We start from the raw sequence: 23812 nt of genomic DNA, 5'->3' as shown, positions 1-23812 counted from the left end.
ATATTCATGTTAGATAAGAATTTTAAAAAGTTAAATGAAATGTTTCTTGATTACCAGCATTTTTAAAATATATATTTTGTAAGAGTTAGATTCAGTTGTAATTTTTTTAAAAATTCTTAAAACTTAGCAAGTAACAAAATTGCAGCAGAATTTTATTGATTTTGATTTAATTTTAATATACAATGAATCGTTTACTTTCATCTGTTTATACGAAACCTGGGCATCCAGGAAGTTTTGGAGGTGTAAATGCTATTTATAATTCAGTGAAAGGTAAGGTGAAGAAAAGCGACGTTAAGAAATGGTTGGAGACTAAAGATTCTTATACTTTACATAAACCTGTGAGGCATAAATTTAAACGTAATAGAGTGATTGTTGGAGGTATAGATGAACAATTTCAAATTGATTTAGTTGACATGCAATCTTTAGCAAAATTTAATAATGGATATAAATATTTGTTAACTTGTATAGATTGTTTCTCAAAATATGCTTGGGCTATTCCTATTAAAGACAAATCAGCCAAAAATGTATTGCCAGCTTTAAAAACTATTTTTAGAGAAAGAAAACCTGAGAAACTGCAATCAGATAAAGGAACAAAATTCACTAATAAACTTATACAGCACCATCTTAAAAATTTAGGAGTTCATTTTTTTACAACGAATAATGAAACTAAAGCAAGTATTGTTGAGAGATTTAATCGTACTTTAAAAACGAAGATGTGGAAATACTTTACAGAATTCAACACGAAAAAATACATTGATGTCCTTTCTAAATTAATCCATAGTTATAATCATACAAAGCATAGAAGTATAAAAATGGAACCAGCCTCAGTGAATATCGATAATCAGAAACAAGTTTGGAATAATTTATATAGCGACAATGTGAATATTGATAACCCTGTTTTTCAAGTTGGTGACACTGTTCGCATTAGTAAATCAAAACTTACATTTGAGAAAGGATATGAAAATAATTGGACTCGAGAATTATTTGTCATAGATAAAATAGTTCATCGAAATCCTGTAGTGTATAATTTAAAAGATTTAAAGAATGAAGCAATAGAAGGTACTTTTTATGCAGAAGAATTACAAAAAGTAGTCAACTCGGGCTATTATCCCGTAGAAAAAGTTATCAAAAAGAGAAAGAAAGGAGGAAGCACGGAATATTTTGTTAAATTTCTAGGTTATCCTGAAAAGTTTAATGCCTGGGTGAGTGATATTCAAAAAGTATAAATAGTGAAACTTAACTTATGAAGACTCATTCTCAAAAATGTCTTTCTATGTGACGTTACCCTCTGATAGCTCCATGCAGTTTTTTCCTAACAACAAAATTTCCCATTTTAAGACGCAGTTACCGATACCAGTTAATCTAAAAGGGGAATGGGAAGTAGGCCTATCTGAAATCATCTATCCGCATTCTTGGCTGAACGTAAATGAAAGTAACAATTATTTTCATTACAAGATAAGTAACGGCAATATCATATCGACTGTGAGGCAAACAATTGATGTGGGGTGTTACGAATCAATGTTCGATATTGTATCAGCTATACAACTTGCTTTACCTAAAAATCCTAGTCGATTTACAATAAATTACAATAAAGCTACGAAACGAGTTAAAATTAACGCCGTTCAAGGTTGCAGCCTTCATTTAGAAAAGTTAGGTGAATTGTTAGGATTCCAACCTGATGCAGTCATTACGGGTAACCGGAAAAGCGAACTTGTGGCTGACGCGTGGTCTAATTTTTCCGTTTTTTACGTCTACTCAGATTTAATTTCACCACAAATTGTCGGAGATACGCAAGCTCCATTACTGCAGATCGTTCGAATAAAAGGATATGATGGTGAAACAATCAGCCAGTATTATGATAGACCTCAATACTTACCTTTAACGAGGCACTCCTTTCAAACTATCCATGTGGAGCTCAGATTGAATTCAGGTGATTTCGTACCTTTTGAAAGTGGTAAAGTGATTATAGTTTTACAGATTCCGCATGAGACAAATACTATAAATAGTACAATACGCTTTTTGAATCATTCATTTGAAGAGAAGACGTCAAGATGAGTGTACCGTACGTTTGTTGTGCTGAAAAATTCGAAGATCATTATGCGAGTCAAATTGGCTCGGGTTTGCCCTATTATAAAGGTGTTAATTTCCAAAAGGGCTATGGACTTGGTGGCATATTTCGTCGATTATTTAGAGCAGCGCTACCCTTTTTAGTAAGAGGTGGTAAAACTATTGGAAAAGAAGTTTTAAAAACAGGAACTCGAGTAGCTTCTGATGTATTATCTGGAGAAAACTTTGAGAAAGCCGTCAAAACAAGAACTAAAGAAAGTGGAAAAAATCTAGCACAAAAAGCGATTGATAAAGTGCAGTCTATGGTCGGGAAAGGAAACTATAAAAGGAAGCGTAAGAAGCAAAAACGCTTCATTTCATCTAAAGCACGCAAAGTGAGTGGACGTGATATTTTTGATCCATAAAATGGCATTTTTGTTGAAAGATTCTCCTGAGTGCGTAAAATCGGAATTGGAACTTTTTACTTTACCTGGAACTCAAACAGTTATTCAAGATGGTCAATGGATACAATTTCATCCTCTTTCTAACGTTTTTGATAATGCTCCCGTAGAGTTTCATGTCTCTGGAAGTGTAGAAGATTACATAGATCTCAGTCAAACACAATTGTATGTGAAAGCGAAAATAGTAAGAACGAACAATACAGCTATCACTAAAGATGATGTTATAGGACCTGTGAATTTATTTCTTCATTCATTATTTTCTCAAGTAGATGTATCTTTAAACGATCGTACAGTTTCCAATTCAAGTAATACCTATCCCTATAGGGCCTATATTGAAACTCTCCTAAACCATGGATATGATAGCAAAACATCTCAATTAACTGCCGAGTTATTTTATAAAGATTCTGAGGATGGTTTAAATAAAAGAACTGCTTTTTTCAAAGAAAGCGCAACAGTGGATATGATTGGCTGCATTCATTCAGATTTATTTCATCAAGATCGTCTTTTACTCAATTTAGTGGATTTGAAAATAAAACTAATAAGAAGCAAGCCAGAATTTTGTCTACAAGGATCTGAAGGATTTAAAGTAGTATTGGATCATGTCTCTTTATTCATTCGAAAAGTTCGTGTGAACCCTGGAGTGCTTCTTGGTCATGCTAAAGGACTCGAGAAAACAAGTGCAAAATACCCCATTAATCGAGTCCTATGCAAAGTGTATTCGATTCCTAAAGGGAGCATGTCTTTTATTCAAGATAATATATTTTCGGGTCAAATGCCTAAAAAAGTTATTATTGGTTGTGTAGATAATGAAGCTTTTCATGGAACATTGACAAAATCTCCTTTCGATTTTAAACATTTTGATTTAAATTTTATTGGAGTGTATGTAGATGGACAACCTGTCCCCCATAATCCATTGGAACTCAACTTCTCACAAAATCAATACATGCGTGCCTATCAAACTTTATTTGATGGAACGGAACGAATGGGTCAAGATAGAGGAATATTTATTTCCAGAGAAGACTACAGGAACGGAAATACATTATTTGGATTTAATCTCTCCCCAGATCTATGTTCAGGAGAACATTTAAATCTGATTAAGCATAGCAATTTGAGATTAGAACTGAAATTTGCCAAATCACTGGAAAAAACAGTATGCGTAATCGTTTTTGCCGAATTTGAAAATTTGATTGAAATTAACAAGTCAAGAAATATTTTATTTGACTTCGGAAATTGAAGAATGGATGGATTGCAACTATTCAACATTTTATCGCAAGATAAGATAACAACACCTTACTTTCAAGGCGTATATTCAAGAGATACGCTTCCGAATCTCCGAGAAAACACATGTGCTATCACGAATTCAGATGACTCGTCACAACCTGGGACTCACTGGCTAGCGTTATTTGTGAATGATCAACGACAGTTAGAGTTTTATGACTCATATGGGAAGCCTCCCGGATTTTACAACGTGAAAACCGCTCCCTACATGGACGTACTATGGAATTCCAAAGTGTTTCAATCACCTACATCCAATGTATGTGGACAATATTGTATTTACTTTTTACTCAAACGCTGTCAAGGCTATTCTATGTATCATATTTCAAATCAATTATATGTAAATGATTTTCAGATGTATCAATTTGTAAAGAAAAAATATGGTGTAAGATTTGTGTTTAGAAAATAAAAAAAGAATGAAACTAAATCTAGTGTCTCTCATGTCATTATTATAAAATTTTACATTTAAATATTGTTATGTAGGCAATAGTGTAACATTTTTAATTCTTTTTAACAAAATTTTCAGAAAATATTTTTATTATTGATGGAAACTTTCTATCTTTTATGAAAATATTTATGTTTCTTGCAAAAAATTTTCTCTTTTAAGAAAATATTTTTTTTGTTTCTGTAAAAATATTTCAAACGTTTTAACAAAATTTTTCTATCTTTTAAGAAAATATTATGTTTTTACACCAAAATTTTCTATTTTAAGAAAATATTTTTACTTTTTGTTAAAAATTTGCTAGTTTCGTAAAAATATTTCAAACTTTTTAACAAAACTTTCTAATATTTCAGAAAATATTTTTATTTTTATAAAAAATTTTCTATCTTTTCTATTTTTCTAAAACTTTTTGTATTAATTAATAAAGGGTGAAATTTTTCCTTGATAATATAAACTTTTTCACCTGTGAAAAAAATGATCAATAAAGACAAAATACATTTTAATAAAATAAATAAAATTTTATTCAAAGTTTCACCCAAGCACTTCTGCGGGCATACATCATAGGTTTCTTAACAATTTTATTTTTACTATACAATTTTTTATTTACATCTAAATGTGATGGTAATTGAATATCATTTAATGTTTTTAAAAATACATTTCTCCCCACTGGAGCTGATTTTCTATTTCGCAAAAAGTCATTGATAAGATTTACTATATTACTTCCAGGAACAGTTTTATCTTCATGAATAATTTCACCTTTAGCGTTCCAAAGGAGAGATTCATTATTTTTTAAGAATTGATACATATCTTTAGCTTTTTCTTGAAATCGAACTGGAACAGCAGTTAGAATTTTTCCCTCCAAGTCTTCAGTTTCTTTTTTGATATTTGAAGAGATCTCTTCTGCAGACTCTACTAGAGGATCGTCTATGTTCGTAATTTCCTCATGATCGGTTTGAGGTTCTGGTTTTTTCGGTTTCGAAATTGAAAAGTGCGTATACTTCTGCAAGATTTGTAAATACAGAGTTGCTTTCTCGCCATCTTCTAAGTCCTTTTTTTGTAGAATATTCTTCATTTGTTGATCCAATTGTGATAAGTGTTCCGCTACTTGTACTCTATCCTCCGGAACCAACACAAATTTCTTACTATACTCCATGAATTAAAGAACTAATCACAGAAATAGCTGCAGGTAATAAAAATGATAAAAATCCTTCTCCTTTCTGTACAAGAATTTTTTTCTTCTTATACAATGGCAATTTCTTCTTAGAAAGTTTTCTTAAACTTTCTTTATGAGGAGCTAATTTATTTTTCTGAGATTTCGTGAGTGGTATATTACCACACAATACATTCAATACACACTCACACAAAGTTTTTATTTCACTTTTTGAACACTTTTTTAAAAGAGACTTGCAATGTTTAGTTTTAGAGATCAATTTCATGAGCTCTAATGTTCGCTCATTACATACGGACATCTTACTTTCAAATGATTTGAATTTCGAGTGCCTGTCCTATTTATAGGTGTTGATAAAAGTTGAAAACCTTCAAAAACAATGGTTAAAGTTGTCATCTAATTTCCTTGAAATTCACAGTTGAAATGAAGTTATCGAGGTTGGTACACATAATAAGTATCTCCAGGAAACATACCAGTACGCATGCGTAAAGATTCTTCCGTATCACACTTTAAATCAATGAGTAAATAACCATAAGGTTTTGATGTGGCATCAGCATAACATTCTTGAAAAAAATTAACTTTTCGAGGGTACAATTGACGTCCTAAATGTGTAATTTGCGATTGATCTCTTCGATTCTTAAATAATACAAGATAATGAGCATTTAAGGATATTTCTCTCATTTCCTTTCCTTTATGAAAAATGTTTTGAACCACAAAAATAATGCTGAGAGATTTATGATGGGAAAATTTTGTAAATAATTTCGTCAATTGAGGATCATTTCCCAATTCACTCATGAGATCATCAATCACAATTAATGCATCTGAATATTGATTCAAATCGGAGGGAAGTCCTTCTTGAAAAACAACATTAGGCATCTCATCATATAATTTTTGATAAACGCCATAACACCATACCACATATTTTGGAAAAGGATGTATCATTTGGTTTTCAATCACATTTTTTATGAAATAACTTTTACCACTACCTGTTGGACCTGCGAGGACAGCTGTAAAGGGATGTTTGAACTTCAAAAGATCCATGATGAATGAAAAACTTTACTCTCGCCACCTCTATTTATCGTTATCTCTTATCACCACAAGATGAGTTCAATCCTCAGCATTAATTATATTTAAATTAAATAATAAAATAGATTTAAAGTTATTTTATCTCTAACATTCCCACACAGATGGCGCCACTAGAGTTAAAATATGATATCATGTATTTATTATGTTATAATTAACACGTGTATGGTCAGTACCGTTGCCATCCAGAGAAAGTTATAATAACATTGAGAGGGGCAGAAATAAATATTTAATAACTGTCAAAGGTTAAGTGAAAATATATCGATGAAACTATAGGATGATATCGATATCAAATCCTTTTCGTTTATACACGTGTTCAGAATACAAAAGTTTAACTTATTAACACATATCTAACCAAGCATTCGTGGGTCAGTGGTTATGATATCCAACTACTGACCCACGAAGGCTTTTTGATGGCGTGAGTTCGATCCTCAGCCTTAATTATATTTAATAAATAATATTAAAACAGATTTAAATATTAAAATAGATTTAAAGTTATTTTATTTCTAAAATTCTCACATAGATGGCGCCACTAGAGTAGAAGTATGATATCATTTATTCATTATGTCATAAAAGATGACGTCATAACTTCATAATACACAATTTCTATCCCAAATAACAAAGTTTCTAAGTGTTGCCATCCTTAAAAACTAATATTAAAAATAATAAGTGATGCCACCCTCAAAAAACTAATAAATTAAATAATATTTAAAAAAACGAAACTAAATTAAAAACAGAAACCGAAACTAAAATATATTAGGCTTAAGAAAAAAAAGAAATAAGCTCCCCATGACGCTGCAGACGAAGTTTCGATTTTCAGGCGGGCAGAAATAAGCAAACGGGCAGAAATAAGCAACTTCCGGTTATAGGTGGTCAGAAATAAGCAACTTCCGGTTATAGGTGGGCAGAAATAAACAACTTCCGGTTGAGGCAGAAATAAGCTCCGGTTGACTGTGACGTCACTTCCGCCGCATAGATCGCGCTGTATACTACTTATGGGGAAAATGTAAATAAATTCAAACGAATCACTATTGAGATAAGCAGAATCAAAACAAACTTTTTTGTTAGCCGCATTAAACTGAGAAGAAGAGAAAAGGGATTATTAATAAATAACTTCAAATTACAGTCGGTAATCTAACAAAATTACAACTTTTTCAATATCCACCTTTCTCAATATCAGTACATTCGTCAGAATTCGATTACTATTTTTCTAGTCTGTCGTAGTAGGATAATGTCTTCTAAATATCAAATATTTATTTGTGACTCCAAATGGGTGTATTGCTATCTTCGTTTCTAACAAGTATTCCAACCATACATTCCAAAGACCGGGGGTTACAGAGTATCGAATGTACATCCGAAAATAAACATCCGAAGTAATTTCTTAAGAACCAGTATTTTCTTTTTCTCAAGGTCTCTAGCTCCTGTGTATAATCCGGAGACTTTCTTCCGAAATGGTGCCACAGATAATCCGGCAGGGCTCGAAAAAACGCAGAAATTTTACCCGTCCCCGAGGACGACTTGTCCAACAATGTACCCGTCCTCCTTTGAAACTAACCCGTAGCTTCTAAATAAATAAAAATATAATTTTTTCTTATTTATTACAAAGATTTATATAAATTACACGATGAATTAGTAGTTACTAGGATTACATTATACAGTGATAAAGGAAATACTAGGTTACTAATAGTATAACCTAGTATTTCTTTTATGAAATAATTTATTTATTTTATGAAATAATTTAAATGACAAAGGTCAAGTTATCTGGAATGTCAATTTATCCGAGGGTACTGCGTTTTTTAAATGAATCAAATATGACGTTTGCCAGATCCACAAACAAGCCAGTGATTTACAGACTCTTCTGCACAGAAATCTGAAAGGGGTTTTCCATTTAGGTGGATGTTCATAATTGCGTTTAACGCTTACGTAATATGTTCTTTTGTAAGTTCATTGCTAAAAAGCCCCTTTCAACGGCTGCAGTATTCCCAGACAGACAAAACATCAATCCACCATACACAGTATGTTGCTGTACGGGATTTCTAGATTAGAGGGTCATTATAGAATAGAGGCGCGAGACTCTAGTAAGACAACAAAAATTGAAAATGTATCACGAACATTAACGGGAAAATGGCCGTCCGCGCGGACGTCGGATTCGAGAGATTCGTTGTCCGCGGGAAATTTTTGACCGCCGAGGACGGGCGGTTTTTCGAGCCCTGTAATCCGGTGAAATTATTTTCACGACAAGCAGACATCGCAAGTGTCCGATTGACTTAGGATGTCCTATCGTATAGGATGTACTATCGTCAGTCATAAAAGTGTAAGTGACCATTCACAAAAGATGCGCAAGAACGCGCTTACGCAAATTTGGTGATGCGAACAAGAACCTTATTAGTAGAATATATTTCCTCACGAAAAACTCCAATACATTTCTCATCTCAGAATTCCCGTACGCTATTTTTTAGTAACTCGTATGAATGCCCCTGGAATATGATCTCGTGTCTGTTCGCCAATTCCCCTACCGACGCTCATATATCATATAACTTCAATCACATATGACGCAGATTCGGCCGGTGTGAGGGGATTATCTATTTTTGTTATTTACATGTAATCTGCAGATGCTTGCTGTGGTGCGGAATACTGTTCCGAAATATCTACTCCTTTTGAGCTGAGAGCAGGATTTGTGGATTATACTCCGCTATGAATAATACGCAGGGAGTTACGGTAAAATTTGTTATCCAGAGTTTCAAGATGTTGCTCCTCAGTTATCGAAACCTGATGTAAAAAAAAAATAGTGCGTGGAGTCCCTCCTCGCGGAAGAAGTTAAACTTCGCAACCTGCGACGTTAATTGTAGAAGAATCAGCAGTCGTAGAAGGATCACTAGTTCTATTCAACGACTCTTTTTCCTGCTCCGCTCGTTTCCGTGCTCTGTAATCACGGTAATATTGTCCATTTTTCCCTCCTTCTAGTGGAAGTGCTTGTGGTTGCCTCATCGTCTCGCCCTGGAAAATGTATTTGTATTAATAATGTATGTGAATGCGTCATAATGTAATTTTAGAAGAGAAAACCTAACAATCAATTGATATTCACAAGAGACGTACCTTGACGTAACCTTAAATCCGTCGCATTGTCCGTGGGATTGTTTTCACTCATTTTTTACAATTGTTATCCACTAAATTTGAAAATAAAAAATACTACCCTATTAAATTATATGTATATCAAATCAAACTAAAAAAATATTTATAGAAAAACAATACTTTTATTATTTTTATGCTAGTGAGAACCAAAACAATATGGAAATGAATGAGGGAAAACTGGATCCTACCACGTGATTTCCCGGCCAATAAAAGTGTAGCGTTAAACGTTTAACGCAACCTTGTTGGAAGTCGCATAAGAAGTATAACTTCAAAGACATCATTAAAAATTTATTGGCTTAAATTTGATTAGAATTTAAGTGAAGTCATTCATTATAAGTAGCATGAAAGTCGGCCAGTCGGAAAATTTACATACACAATTTTAAATTTTAAATCAATTTGAAAAACTGACCCTAATTTATTAATGAATAAAATAATAATGATAAAAGAAATATCACCCAAGAAATATTTACCCCAGGAATTCTCATGCCTCTTCATGCCGCTGTTACTATTCATTAAAACTTTCCAAATGACATGTTTTTTCATAGTTCCGAAAAAAAATAAAAAATTTCAACCTTGGTCTTCTGTGTGAAAACTTTCGAAGGATTTTTGCGTTGTTTTTAATATCAAATTTACTACATAAAAAAGCAAAGTCACGAAGACTGCTTAATCTACGTTAATTCTCTGGAATTCAATTTTGTACTGTAAACAATTCCGATAAGATAAATTAGTTTTTCATTGACATAGTAAGATGTAATAGGAAACCGTTCATTATTAAAGAATTGAAAATCCTAATCAAAATGTCACGATTCCAAAATATATCATAGCCACTCAGATAATTCGAAATTGATTTCTTAAAATAGCTTCCATTATCATCAAAACATATAAAAAGGAATGATCAGATTTCTTTTTCAATCAGAAATCTACAGAAGACTCGCAGAAAATGAAGTACTTAGTATTGCTTTTGGTCATTGTCGCTGTATTAGGATACGCCTGTAAGTATAAGCTATAAATTCCTCTCACTAAGACCAGATTCCCCTCCCATCGCAAAAGCCCTCCCATCGCCTCCCCGACCCCAGAATTAAAGGTAATCCCTATTTTTAAAATCGTATCAGTATCGGAACCCTTTTTTGAATCTCATATAACTCTTAAACCACTTGCGCTAAAACTCTGGAATTAAGACATCGACAACAAGAAGCAATTTTAGCCCCCGTTAATAAAAATGGTATAAAAATTTTAATTAGTCCCTTTGAAAGAAACGTTTGAAAATTCGATTTTTTTCCCCCGCTTTGGTTTAATATTATCCATTGTTATAAATAAAATTGTAGACAATTCTGTTAAAGATTTTATTGCATATTCTTTAATGTTTATTTATTTTTTACAAGTTCAGTAATCAATGCGAATCGGTGCTATGTCTTATAGTTGTGTTTTTAAAAAGTGTTTCAAGAGATAAATAATTTTCCCCCCAGCAGAGGATGAAAATTGCGGTGGCAAGCCTTCGGATCATTCTCAGGCATGTTTCCCAGACCAGACCGTCGCTAGTAGCACATTGTGCTGATCTAGCACGTCGTAAATAAAATACCTACCTAGCCAGAATTAAAGGCAACCCCCATTTTCAAAAAGGTATCAGTATCGGAACGCTTTTTCGAATCTCATCTAACTCTACAGCCACTTGCGCTAAAACTCTGGAATTAGGACATCGACTACAAGGTACAGTTTTAGCCCCCGGTAATAAAAAATTTTATTTGACCCTATGAAAGGGAACGTTTGAAAAGTTGCTTTTTTTCACATCGGTTTGATATTATCCATTGTTATAAACAAATTTGTTTTATTGCGTATTCTTTAATGTTTATTATTTTTTACAAGTTCAGTAATCAGTGTGAATAGCATGTGACTGGATGCTTTGACACTGAATAAATATTTCTATAGCTATATGCTTATAGTTGTGTTTTTAAGAGATTTTATGCGTACGTAGAGATAAATAATTTAAAATCAAACGGTAATTGAAATAAAAGAAAAATAAGTTGCGTATTAAAAAGAAAAATCAATAGAGAAAAGGTAACGTATTCATTAAGGGGAAAAGTAAACAAATCGCCATACATTACTGACGTTACTAGTTCTTTATTTTAGTAATTACTACTTTTGGTATCATTATTCTTATTTCGGATTTTAATAGGTTATAAATGTAATAATACTGCACTGTTGTAATTGGTTTTTCAAGCTCCATCGAAAGAGACAAGTCCCGTAGAAAATTGTTTGATTTTATTAAATTTAAATTATCATGAGGTGACCGCGAGCTACAGCGTCATGCAAAATGATACAAAATACGGTTAGTCTTTATATTCATGGGAGGAAGTTCTAAAATAAAGCCGTCTGTGAGGGCAATGAATAAATTTTAAAACAATAGAAATATTTTAGGTTTATTAGAGATGGAAATGTTCGAAACCACCTTACCTGATTTCGACCTATACTCAGGAAAGTATTAGTTGTTAGGATATCATCTATTTTGAAACATAATAATATTCTTGTTAACAATCTGAACTCGTGTGTAGTTTTACCCTCAGCAACAAATTTAGGAAGGTTAGAAATTATTGGGGGAAAAAAGGCGCGATATTTTTAAAGGCTTGACGAATCTTAAGATGAAAAAGCATGAAATAAAATTACTTTAAAAAGTTTAAAAGCAACAACTTTCCTTGCACGAAAAAAAGAGCAACAAAATATTGAGATTAAATTATAAGAATTGAATTGATATGATATCAGATAATTTTTCTTACATTATGTTCATTTTATATATAGTTTTTCCTAAAAATTGTTGCAAGAATTTCGGTAAAACTTTTAAAGAAAGCAAATGAGTGGTTTATTGACAGGGTTTGATACACTGAAAGTCGGTAATTTGCAGAACAACAATAACAATATTAAATAAATCATCGACTTTTCATCTGCTTTCGTTAAAAATGTTATACGGAACTCTTGCAACAATTTTTAGGATAACTTTATGTAAAATAAATAAAATACTTAGAAAATTTACTAAGATTATCAACTCAACTCGGTTCTTATGAGTTACATTCAATATTTTATTCCTTTCTTTTTAATACAAAACCAAAGAAAAGTTTTTTTTTTGTTTTTAATTTTTTTTAATTATTTATTCTGATTCAATTTGAGTCTGATATCTTTCAAAGATGCGAACTTTAAATAAAGGTAGAAAATGCGAGTTTTGCGAGAAATATGCAGCTTGAAAGATTGATTAATTTTTATTAACATCATATTAAACTCATAAGTGTGATATAAAAATTCAATTAATTTACGCTGATGCAATTTTTTTAGTTATTTGTAATTATTGCTTTAAAAATGGATAACTTTTAACCTTTCCATATTGTAGGACATTTTCTTTGTATTTTGATTAGGGATATATTATAGGGTAGGGGAGAGTGGGGTCAATTGTAACAGGGTACGATTGTAACAGAGCAAAAATTTCGAGTGTCGGGTTCTAGATTTGGTTCCTAGGTGGCGCACAAGGTGTATTTAATAAATCTACATGTACACCCCTGTTGGCAACCATTTTTATGTACTTTTGAAAGAGTTACATCACAAAAGATATTTTCATGCTACGTAAGTACTTTTTTTGGTATTAGAATATTATATTGTAACAAAGTAATTTTGTTTAAACAAATAAAAATTATTAACCGAATAAGTAAGTGGACACCTTAATAACATTTCAATTTAAAAAAATTAGTATTGTTAATTAAGTAGCATTGTTTTTAACAAATGAAGCTGAAATGGCGTCTTGGGGACGATTGTAACAATAAATAAAGGGACGATTGTAACAGCTGAAAATAAATAATCTTTATGTTTACAAACCATTACTTAACTCTTTAAGAACCACCAATAGTTTCCTGTATCATTTATATTACGTTGCATGTGCATTATTTTATTTGTCACCTTTTACAGCATAAATTAGAATTCTTAACCCCTTAAAGTTAAAAGTTTAACCCTTTAGGTCTCTGCTCATTATTATTTTTACTCCTAAAATATCACTACTATTTTGATTAATAAAAAAATCTATCACAACTATGATAATATGTATAATTAACTATGTTTCTGTTTAATTTATGAACTGTTACAATTGACCCCGTAAGTGGGGACAATTGTAACAAGTGCACGACTGTCAAAAATTGTTAATAACTAATATAATAGCATTTAAAATAAGGTTTATTTTTCTAGTAGAGGATAGTCTACTTTACTCGTCTGTCAATTAATACTAATAATAAAGTGGATTTTTTGTTAGTTAAAAATAGTTAAGTAAAAAATTTTACAATTGATCCCACTCTCCCCTACTCTCTCGGTTATTACCCGATACCCTAGCTACTAGACTATTTCCCGGGCTCAATAAATAATTTTAACTACTTGTACAGTGTACCCGGACCATGCGATCAATTTTACTGGGAGTCCAGTGCATGGTAAAAAAAATTTTTATTTTCCACACAGCCACATTTAAACTTTTAGTAACCTGAAAACTGTTCAGAAAAATATTTTCAGTAATAATTTTGAAAATCCATGCGTGAGATTCGAAATTATAAAAAGAGAAAAATCAAACTTGCGACAGGGAGAACGATTAGACTTTTCCCCCCCAAGAGGGAAAAATGAACAAAAACTGTTTAATTTCCTTTTAGATTGGTAGAGGAGTTACTACTGTTTGTCTAAGATTGGTACTCTGACCGCCACTAAGTCTACGGCAGTCTGGTGCTATGGAAACAAGAAGAGGGCATTTTAGGGAGGGTAGCTTCGATGAAAGAGGTCTCTTCTCTCGCCGAAACCAGTCCTAAAGAGGGATCCCGCACCCCTACTTGAAATTATCATACCTCGTCACCTTACCATTGTCACCGCCACAGCTCCAGACGAATGTCTGGCATAGTACCTATCTTAGACAAGCAATAGGTTGTACTCGCATAGAAATGTCGTGTTCATGATGTTTACTTTTAAACTTTTGTATTCATTTTTGTATTACTTAAATTATCTGTATTAATTATAAACGCATCAAAATCCTTATTCCATGTATTCCATCAGTTTCTTAATAATCAAGCTGAAATAACTGGTTTATGCATGACTTATTTTAATCTCATACAGAATTTTAATTCAAGGAAACTTTGATAACGTGGGTGCCTTTGAGAAAGAGAAATGTGTTCGCTAAAGAAAGGTGTCCGCTTAAAAGAAACACTTGCAAATGAAAAAATCTAAGGCTAAAAACTATTTTACCTAAATAAAAATGATAGTTAAATAAATACAAAATAAGAAACAGAGAGTAACATTGATATTCAAACTTAATGAAAGCATAATGATTAAAAATCAAAAGAAAACGGTTTTAAAAAATATTACAAAACAACATTTCGATGGTTTTGCGCGTAAAAGTAAGAAATAAAATATTGAGTGTAACTTGTAAGAATCGATTTGATAAAATCTGAGTTAATTTTTCAGATATTTTGCTTGTCTCATTTTAATTTTATCTTAAGATACGTTACAAGAATTTCTTATAAAATGCTTCAGGAAAACAGATTAAGAAAAATCTGTGGTTTATTTGTGTTGAGGAAAAACTGCAATCGCATTTATTTAAAGCAGATTTCTTCTACGAGTGCGTGCAAAAGGAATGCTTTGATTTGACGTTGAGTTTAAGCCCAAAAAAGGCTATGAATAGAAATAAATCCTTAACTCAGATGTTCTTTTTTATTAATCCTTTCCCAGAACGTTTCAACTGTGTTAATCTCTAATGTGTTCATCTGTAATGTACTACACTGTAAAGAAACTCGGTAAATCTTCAACCAGTATTTGGCGCTAAGTATCTCATTATCCCAAAGTTTAGTTAAATGAAAGATCATTTTATTTTAGCTACACCATAAATTGTAAAGTATGATAGAGGAATACTTCTATGGTGCAACTGACTGCACCAAAATTTGTTAGAAGACATGAAACTTTGACGGCGACTGTAAACTGAACAATATTTGTTTACGACGCCATGTTTTCTTTACAACTCGGTCTCGGTGTATCGAGATGACAAATGCATGTTGTCCACATAATCTACATTATTATACTTTTTTTTTAATTTCTAATGGCAAGGCAAAAATAAAAGTAAATTAATATATACAGAAGTAAAGATGACACAACAATAAATTGACCGAAGTCATTGCCTCATAAGTTCTCTGGCCTTCCAATAAAGCCCAGTCTCGGAGTCGCCCCAAAGGACTGCACAGTGGTGGAGGTGGTGTCTATCCATAGAGATATTAGAGTTACAGAGGGGGCAGTAAGGGCTTGAGAAGATCCGAATACGGTGAAGGGGATCTGCAAGGCAGTCATGTCCGGTTAGTAGACGGAATTGGACCACAGCGTGCCGACAAGGACTGCCAGGAACCCTCAAAAGATCTTCAGCTTTCCAGCGCTTAGATTTTACTCTGTCATTTATTTGTTCCCTGAATTGCCCTTTTAAAGTTTGCTTTAAATAAAGCTTGACAGAATGAAAAGAAAATGGAAAGGAACTCAATTGAAGAAGCCTCGGGTCCTTTTTTGCCAGGGCATCTGCTTGCTCGTTTCCAAAGAGGCCGCAGTGGCCCGGCAGCCACTGAAGAATCACACGTTTCTGTTTTTGACACAGTTCTTGTAGATGTTGCCGACACTGTGTGATTTTATTTGTCGCAGCCAGATTAGCTGAACTGATCGCCTGAATTGCGGCTTGGGAGTCAGATAAAACAATCACTTTTCAAAATTTATCTTCAAAAGTTATTAAGTGCTTAAGAGCAATGCGAATGGCTTCAACTTCCCCATCGAAGGCAGTTCGGTGTTTCCCTGCGGTGGCATAAAAGGAGAATAAGTATCTGGGAAGAATGGTATTTTTATCTGGATGCCTTCCCACCGACATTATTATACTTTCCAGAGAGGTTTCCCAACTTCCTCCCCAGCTCCTTTCTGAAGGATCTCGAATCAGCTGTTTCGGGATTCCTCTTTGTAGCCTTCAATCCATTGAGGCCTTTAATAGAAAAAGTAATTAGTTGGTGATCTAAAGCAGAAACTGCATTCAGGTACCTTCCAATCAGTAATGTATTCTACAGAAATAGAATTAACTAAAGTAAGGTTAATGATTTCCCTTTTGCCTCGCAACAAAGGTTGGTTCATTGCCTTTAATAAGGACAAATAAGTTATAAAGTAAAATATGTTCCATTAATACATCCCCCCGCTTGTTACAATCACTATTAACCCACACTGTGTGGTGAGCATTTGCATCGCAGCCGAAGATGAGTCTGCAGACAAAACTGCAGTAGTCAATTAATGCTTTAGCAGCATCAGCCAGTGGATCTTTCTCCTCATAAGGGAGATAGGCAGAAACGATGACAAAGTCAGAAGCTGATACTTTGTTATGGAATTTTAACTTAAAAGCAACTAAATGCCTGGTCCTGCAGCATTCTGCAGAATCCTCCCCTTCATCGACTTCAATCTTGGATTGAGTCACTGAAGACGTCTTAGATAGACTGATCAGAGAACATCTCTTTGGTCTTGAAGGCTACCTTGGGCAACCCTTTAGCGCTTAAAACTTTAAGTGTGATATCACTCAACGGTTTCTCACGAAAATGGCTTCTGATCCTTTCCACTGCGTTATTACCACACCGGAGAATCAGGGTACCCTTTCAGTAAGTTGTTACTGAAAATCACGGGCATATTTTCGCCGAAGGGGATGGCGTCAATCTGCTTCTAGATCCTCCTGAGAATCACATCAGATTCCCCCAAAGAAAGCTTGTCCGATGGAAAGTCCTTCTTGACAATAGCAATTTTGGAGGATCTGATTGCATGCGCAAGAGAAATCCCAGTCGACAAGTTGGGTCGGCACACTGAGGAAGGGCGTTGCGTCCGAAGTCCGACGCCGTTTAACTTTACCACTCCTATTATCGGCTTTACACTTTTTCTAAAGTTTCCATCTCTGGCTTTGGATGTCCAGCTGCGCAAATTGTCTCCAGAGTGTCTCTGGCCAAAGCCGGAGACTGCAACCGGAGAAAAAAAACTGTGCTTTAGGACCTCTCCTCTCCAGATTTACTAGCAGTAATCTTACAAGCAGAGGTATTAGCACTGGGCTCACCCGAAGGCTAACCATGTGCAACTGGAGGCTGGAGGCACTTTTCGAACATGAACTTCTGCCTAGTTCCTGAAAGCATCCCTTATTAACCGGCACGACGGATGACGTCGTATCACAAGCTTTTCCATGACTCATCTTTACAAACTGTCTGCCATTTACTTACGCAATAAAAAGTATCTAGGGGGCACCGCGTGGAGGTGGCAAGCATAACCCCCCCCCCCCACACACACACAGTTTGCTCATTACACATGTTAATATTTAAAAATTGCGTTTCAAAATGTGACTTTAAAAAAAAAGATTTTTTTTCAATGGTACAGTAGGGAACCGATTATCCGGAACGATCGGGTTCATCGCTATTCCGGATAACTGATTTTTCCGGTTTTCTGAATCGATACAAAAAGCCGTTTTTTTTATTGTTAAACCCAACTAAAAAAAACAAAAGTAGTTGGAAATAATCTTAAAAAGAAGAAAAAACGATGAAGTAATAGACTAATGATTATTTCCAAAATGGTGGTAAGGTAAACATCTTTCTGAATCTAATGAGGAAATCTAATGAGGAAAGAAAAAAAAAAATTTAAAAAATGGCGGGAAAATTTATCGAATTTCGTTCCGGTTTTCTGATTTCCGGATAACGGGTTCTGTACTGTAGTATCATTTCGCATTATATTCGGCATTAATTAAATATGCCTCGCTTCCAGAATATTATTAAAAAAAATTATTATTGACTGAACTAGAAACATATTGAGCTTTGTTTATTTATTTATTTTTTTACATTTTCGCTCGACAATTTTATTTATTATATTTTGCTTTTCAGACAGCCAGACAACTGAACCAAAGATATATGATGAAGACGGAGATCAATTAAATTCCATTCTCTGAACGTATTTTCTTGTCCAAAATGCGCTTACCATTTTCCAAAGTAAAAACTGGAGCTTGGAACAGAGCCACGGCGCCCATTTTCCTGCCTTATTGTATAACACTCTTTCGTACTAAAATCAATCTTTAGTAAAGTTTTTCCTATAGTATGTGCATTGTACAATCATTCTAATAAATATTTAAAAAAAACTTCGTTTCGTATTGATTCACCTTAATGGCGTAAACAAACTTGCTTGGGTAAAATAGAGAATTTTCAAGTTTTTTCAAATTTTTAAACCTATTATTCTAAGAAATTTTTGTATTCATGCTCGATATAAAAACAGCATTTGGTTTTTATTTACTTTGACCTGGTAAGAAACAGCATGTACTTGTAGCTTGCTTCATATCGAGCCGACCTCTTGCCCTGGTGCCTGGACAACTTCGTAGGGTTGAAATATTAAATTTTCAGTTCTGTGAAATTGTTGAGACTGCTCTTCTCTACTGATGACCTTATAAAAAAAAAAAAACAGAATTTGGTTTCATTTATTTTGACCTATTATGGTACAGCCTCTATTTTGTGCCCCCTATTTACGTAAACATGTGAGAGAGAATGTAATTTTCTTATTTCTGCTGAAAGCATGGGAGTTACCCAAAGTTGCCAAAAACAATATTGTCTATTATTTGAACAGCCCTTATTTGTATTTTATTTTCTCCCGTCTACTTAACAGAATTTAAATCAGTACTAAAATTACTTTTGATTTTGCCTTCATTCAAGACGCTAGGAATGAGATTATTTAGCACGTATTTCCTTGATTCTTATTAATCGCTGAAAATTTTATAAGAAATTGAATGGTTAACAATAGGAGAAGAGAGGATTTCAAACAGATTACTATATTCTTTCAATTTCATCACGTAAATTAAACAAACACAACAAAAAGTAAACGGGTAAAAGGAATGAATCAAGGACTAGGCATTTACTATTTGAATAAATATCCTCCTAAACTATTCAATATCTATCTACAGGTTGTAACATAAACCTTAATTTATATTTTTTGTAATCTTATCAAAACTTAATTACAAATAATACATACACTGAGTTAATATTTGTAAATTAGTTTTTAAGCAAAAAAAACTAACAAGAACATTGTTAAGACCCAAACAAATCATTAAAGAGAAAAGCGTGACTGAAAACATCAAAATCTGTTCGATTGCCAAAAAAAAAAAACCAAGAGAAGTTCTTCTAGAAACTAAGACTTCTAGAAACACCTACAAAAATCCTCCGATTATAAACCTCTCTTCGATCTTTGTGATCCCGTCTTCCACAGCAGTGATTCGCCAAATTTACATATCATTTTTTCTTTTCCCCTAGCTCAAATAATTACTAGCAATCTTTAATGCACTTACAATTTTGGCTTTATTTTTGAAAAAGTATATTGGTATCCTTCTACATTATAATGAATAGAAACGTCTCCAAATTTCATCAAGCATTTAAACTTTGTTTGAATATTATTCAACCCTTCCCCGTCACTAATGATTAGGAGAGTTAAGACGCGACCCAGGCCAATTAGGCCCATACGCCAAATTCATGATGCCTCGTCATGTTCAAGCAATCCGCGCAGCACGATGAACCACCATGGGACTCGATTGGCACAAGGCCCCAAATCATGCAAGAGTAATGATCTCAGTCGAACCACATGTCTCAGTCGACGAGCAAAGAAGGAGGAAGAATGAATGAATCAAGAGTCCGATCCCACAGGGCGGCGTCAAACCATTTGTAGGCAAGGCCGACAGCAGTTGGGCGTCCACCCAGGGCCGCCCACGATCCACCGAGGAGTCCCGTGACTGATTACTAATGATTAGCCAGATTCGGCAAAATGTTCTGCGTTTTCTCACTCAAATAATAATTTGACGTAAGATAGCGTATATTAATGCATATTTATTTCGTAATTGACAGGGATTCTAAAAATGCATAATAAAAGCGACCCTTTTTACTCTTAAAATTAAAAACAAATTCAAATTTCACCATTTAATTCAACTGGTTTGGATGCTAATCTTCCTTACTAGCGATTCAGTAAATTTAAATATACTTATCCGTTTTTTCACCTTCAAATATTATATTCCTGATGCATCATGAAATTTTGCTTCGTTTCTGATTCGTGGTAATTGAAAGTGGTACTTATTTGCTTTCAGGGTGATTCAGCAATACCGTATAAACAGGGTGCACTAAAATTCAACCAATAAATTTAAAGGGATTATGAAAGCCATCAAGGAGAAAATGAAAACTTTCTGAAGAATATGGGATAGCAGACCACGTTGAAAGGGAGAAAATCTCAAAAAAAGTGACCAGGCTCTGTTTCTGGAAGACACAAGGGGAAGAATATTATATTATAGTCCTCGTTGAACAGCCGACCTAATTTTGAGTTAACGATTACCAATGTTTAAATTAGTATCCTTGTAGTTTTGAACACAATCCAGAAGACAAGGGAACTCCTGGATCAAGTATCGGGAGAAATTTGTCTTCGTGGAGGACTTTTCGATAGAACCCGCATTTGCGTTACAAGTTGAGGAAAACCACTAAGGCCTCCCAAAGGCCTCCCATGGTTAGTGAGACGGCAAGGAGACTCTAATCCATGTCACGTGTACAACTGAGGATATTTTACAGTGGTAGTGGGATCTATTACCCTGTGGTCGGTGCGAGCCGGGTGCGGAATTCGTATCGACCAGCTATCGTTGGGATTCGAACCCGTTTCACCTCATTAGGAGGCAAGCGCTCTATACCCTGAGCCATCGCGGCTCAAGGAAAAGTGTAGGACGCGGGAAATAATCTCTTCTTTCAACAAATCTAAATCCCTGTTGTTGTTGTTCTTTTTATTTTTTTTTTTTCATGGAGACACTTTAAGAGGACGCTATTCCAAGGAAGAAATTTTTCATCGCAAATTTTCTTTCACTTCCACAACTAATTTAAAACTTAAATGATATTAAAAAGTGTATTTAGAGTAAGCCATGAAGTTAAAAATTGATGTAAAAATAGTTTCGAAAGATCAATATGCAAACAAATTATCGGAAGGCAAGTTCCCCAAAGCGTAATTCCGAGTCATCGTCTCATTATTTGCTTTAATTTTGATATTTTAAAAATTCATTTTCTGTCTTTGAAACTTTGTGGTTTTTCTCTAGGTTTTCTTTAAGTCACTTTTTATGAACAGTGCGCGAAATAAAAAACGGACCACTAAAGCCTGAATAACTTTTGATCTAATAATCCAATCTTCACGTTCCAAGGCTCAATCTTAAATGTTGTTCAAAAAGATGATCTCAAATATACTAATTAATTAGTGCAAGTGATATTTTAAGTTACAAATCAGTCACAAAACGCACTTTCTCTGAATAAACCTACTATTTTTTTCAACGGATTTGGATTTCTGATCCCTAAAATATGGGGGGGGGGGTAGCCGCAATCTGGCAAATATGGTTCCCATAGTTTAATCAGGAGAGCTGTCCAAAGTTTGGACCCCTTCATGGTAATTTTATTTTTTGCATATTACGTTTATCTGGAGAACTTTTTAAGCGAATTGAAAACGTTTTGCACACAATTATAAAATTCATTTATACAAAAAAAATTTCCAGGCAAAATATAACGTTCAGCAGACTTTCACTGTTTTTATACTTTTATTTAATAAATAGTGGAAAAAATTTTAATTGTAAGGAATACAACTCTTTAAATCATTTTAAAAAAATGCAATTTTACATGGCAAAATACAAAATTTTTGTGCGAAATCAGCCTAGTAGATCCCCAGAAATCGAATTTTAAAAATACGACTTCTTTAAAATTCGATTTTACAAAAACTATTCGACCGATTTCCCTCAAATTTTGTATCTCGCAATGAAAAATTACCTTCTTTAAAATCATGCAAAAAGTTCAAAACCTAACATTCCAAATGTTTTTTCGACATTGATTAAATAAAATAATGAAAAAATAATAAATATTAATTAAAAGCCATTTTTTGGATGGAATTATATTTGAATAAGCGAATTTTATGATTGTGTGCAAAAACTTATCATTTTTTGCTTAAAAAATTCTCGTAATATGGAGAACACAAAAAATAAAATTAGCATTTAGATGCCCAAACTTTAAACAGCTTTCCTGACCTTAATATGGGGACTATATTTCCCAAATTCCAGTTACCCCCTATATTTTGGGGGTCTAAAATCCAAATCAGTTGAAAAAAAGTTATGTTAATTCAGAGAAAGTACATTTTAGTGTATGATTTCGTAATTTAAAATACTGTCTGCACTAATTAACTAACATATATGAGGTCACCCCTTCAAACCATTAAAATTGAGTCCTAGAACGTGAAGAGATCGTTAGATCAAAAGTTATTCAAGGTGGTCCGCTTTTTATTTTCCGCCTTGCACTTTAAATTTTAAATTACTTTTGCAGATGAATGAGAGTTTACGATAAAAAATTTCTCTCGCGATATAGCGTGCTCTTAAATCACTAGTTAAAGTGACTCCTGTAGACCCACCTGAGCATCCTCGTCACAGATTGTCGTCGATTCGATAGAGGTCAAAAACACACCTGCCTTATTCGAGCGCACCTGGTTATCGTTTTTACGATGTTGTGACATCTGCAATGACGTCAGTTGAGTCTTGTAATATTTAATTAAACAAACGTTTTTGTTATTTCTAAGTTTTTAGTATCTTCCGTAGTTTTTTTTTTTTTTTCCAGTGTGACAAGGAAACCAACAAAAGTTTTTAGCGGTTTTCCCCATCGAAACGTGATTTGTTACCCCATTTTCTAAGATGAGTTTTCCCCCTCTTAATACCTTTTATCACTCCTCTCTGAATTTAGAAATCGAATTCAGGTATGCCCTGAATTTTAAAAAAAAAACGCATTATTCTTAATCTTGATCGAGAACCTTTCTCTCCTAAAAATATCCCATCCTCCTGATATTAAATATGGACAGAAAATACGATTTAATATGAGACTTAAAAGAAAGTAAGCTCATAATTCAACTAATTTTCTTTTTATTACTTTTAATTACCTCTCAATATATTAAAACTCGTAAGAGCCTCTGACGACGCTGTTTCGGCTGTTTAACTTAGCGTTACATTTCGTTTTACCCTACATTTTCTATGATAATCCATAAAACTTAGAAACTTGATACGATGGTGGGTGGAAAAATACACAGGGAATATGATGGAATGAAAAAAATTAACATTCGATATCTATTTTGAGAATTATTAAC

The 23812-nt window shown here is 33.5% G+C and overlaps 1 protein-coding gene across 1 annotated transcript; it reads left to right on the top strand.

Annotated features, from left to right (window-relative positions):
• The first annotated feature begins 2472 nt into the window (after positions 1–2472).
• Positions 2473–5814, top strand: LOC147810900 (uncharacterized protein F54H12.2-like). The gene is made up of 3 exons (XM_087162149.1): positions 2473–2812; positions 2951–3657; positions 5740–5814. Exons 1-3 carry the CDS (start codon positions 2473–2475, stop codon positions 5812–5814), a joined length of 1122 nt encoding a protein of 373 aa, XP_087018275.1.
• Positions 5815–23812: the final 17998 nt, after the last annotated feature.

The sequence above is a fragment of the Parasteatoda tepidariorum genome, chromosome 4 (assembly GCF_982258835.1).
Source record: "Parasteatoda tepidariorum strain Cologne lab strain chromosome 4, Ptep-v5.0, whole genome shotgun sequence".
In the NCBI taxonomy this organism is placed as follows: Eukaryota; Metazoa; Arthropoda; class Arachnida; order Araneae; family Theridiidae; genus Parasteatoda; species Parasteatoda tepidariorum.
This window is presented reverse-complemented; position numbering and strand designations above follow the sequence as displayed.

Bases quoted from the DNA above. Each gene is read 5' to 3' on its own strand.
- LOC147810900 (XM_087162149.1), top strand. From the start codon at position 2,473: ATGGCATTTTTGTTGAAAGATTCTCCTGAGTGCGTAAAATCGGAATTG. The intron at 2,813-2,950 runs GTAATACCTATC...CTTTTTTCAAAG, and splicing joins TCGTACAGTTTCCAATTCAA to AAAGCGCAACAGTGGATATG. The intron at 3,658-5,739 runs GTATGCGTAATC...TCCTATTTATAG, and splicing joins CCAAATCACTGGAAAAAACA to GTGTTGATAAAAGTTGAAAA.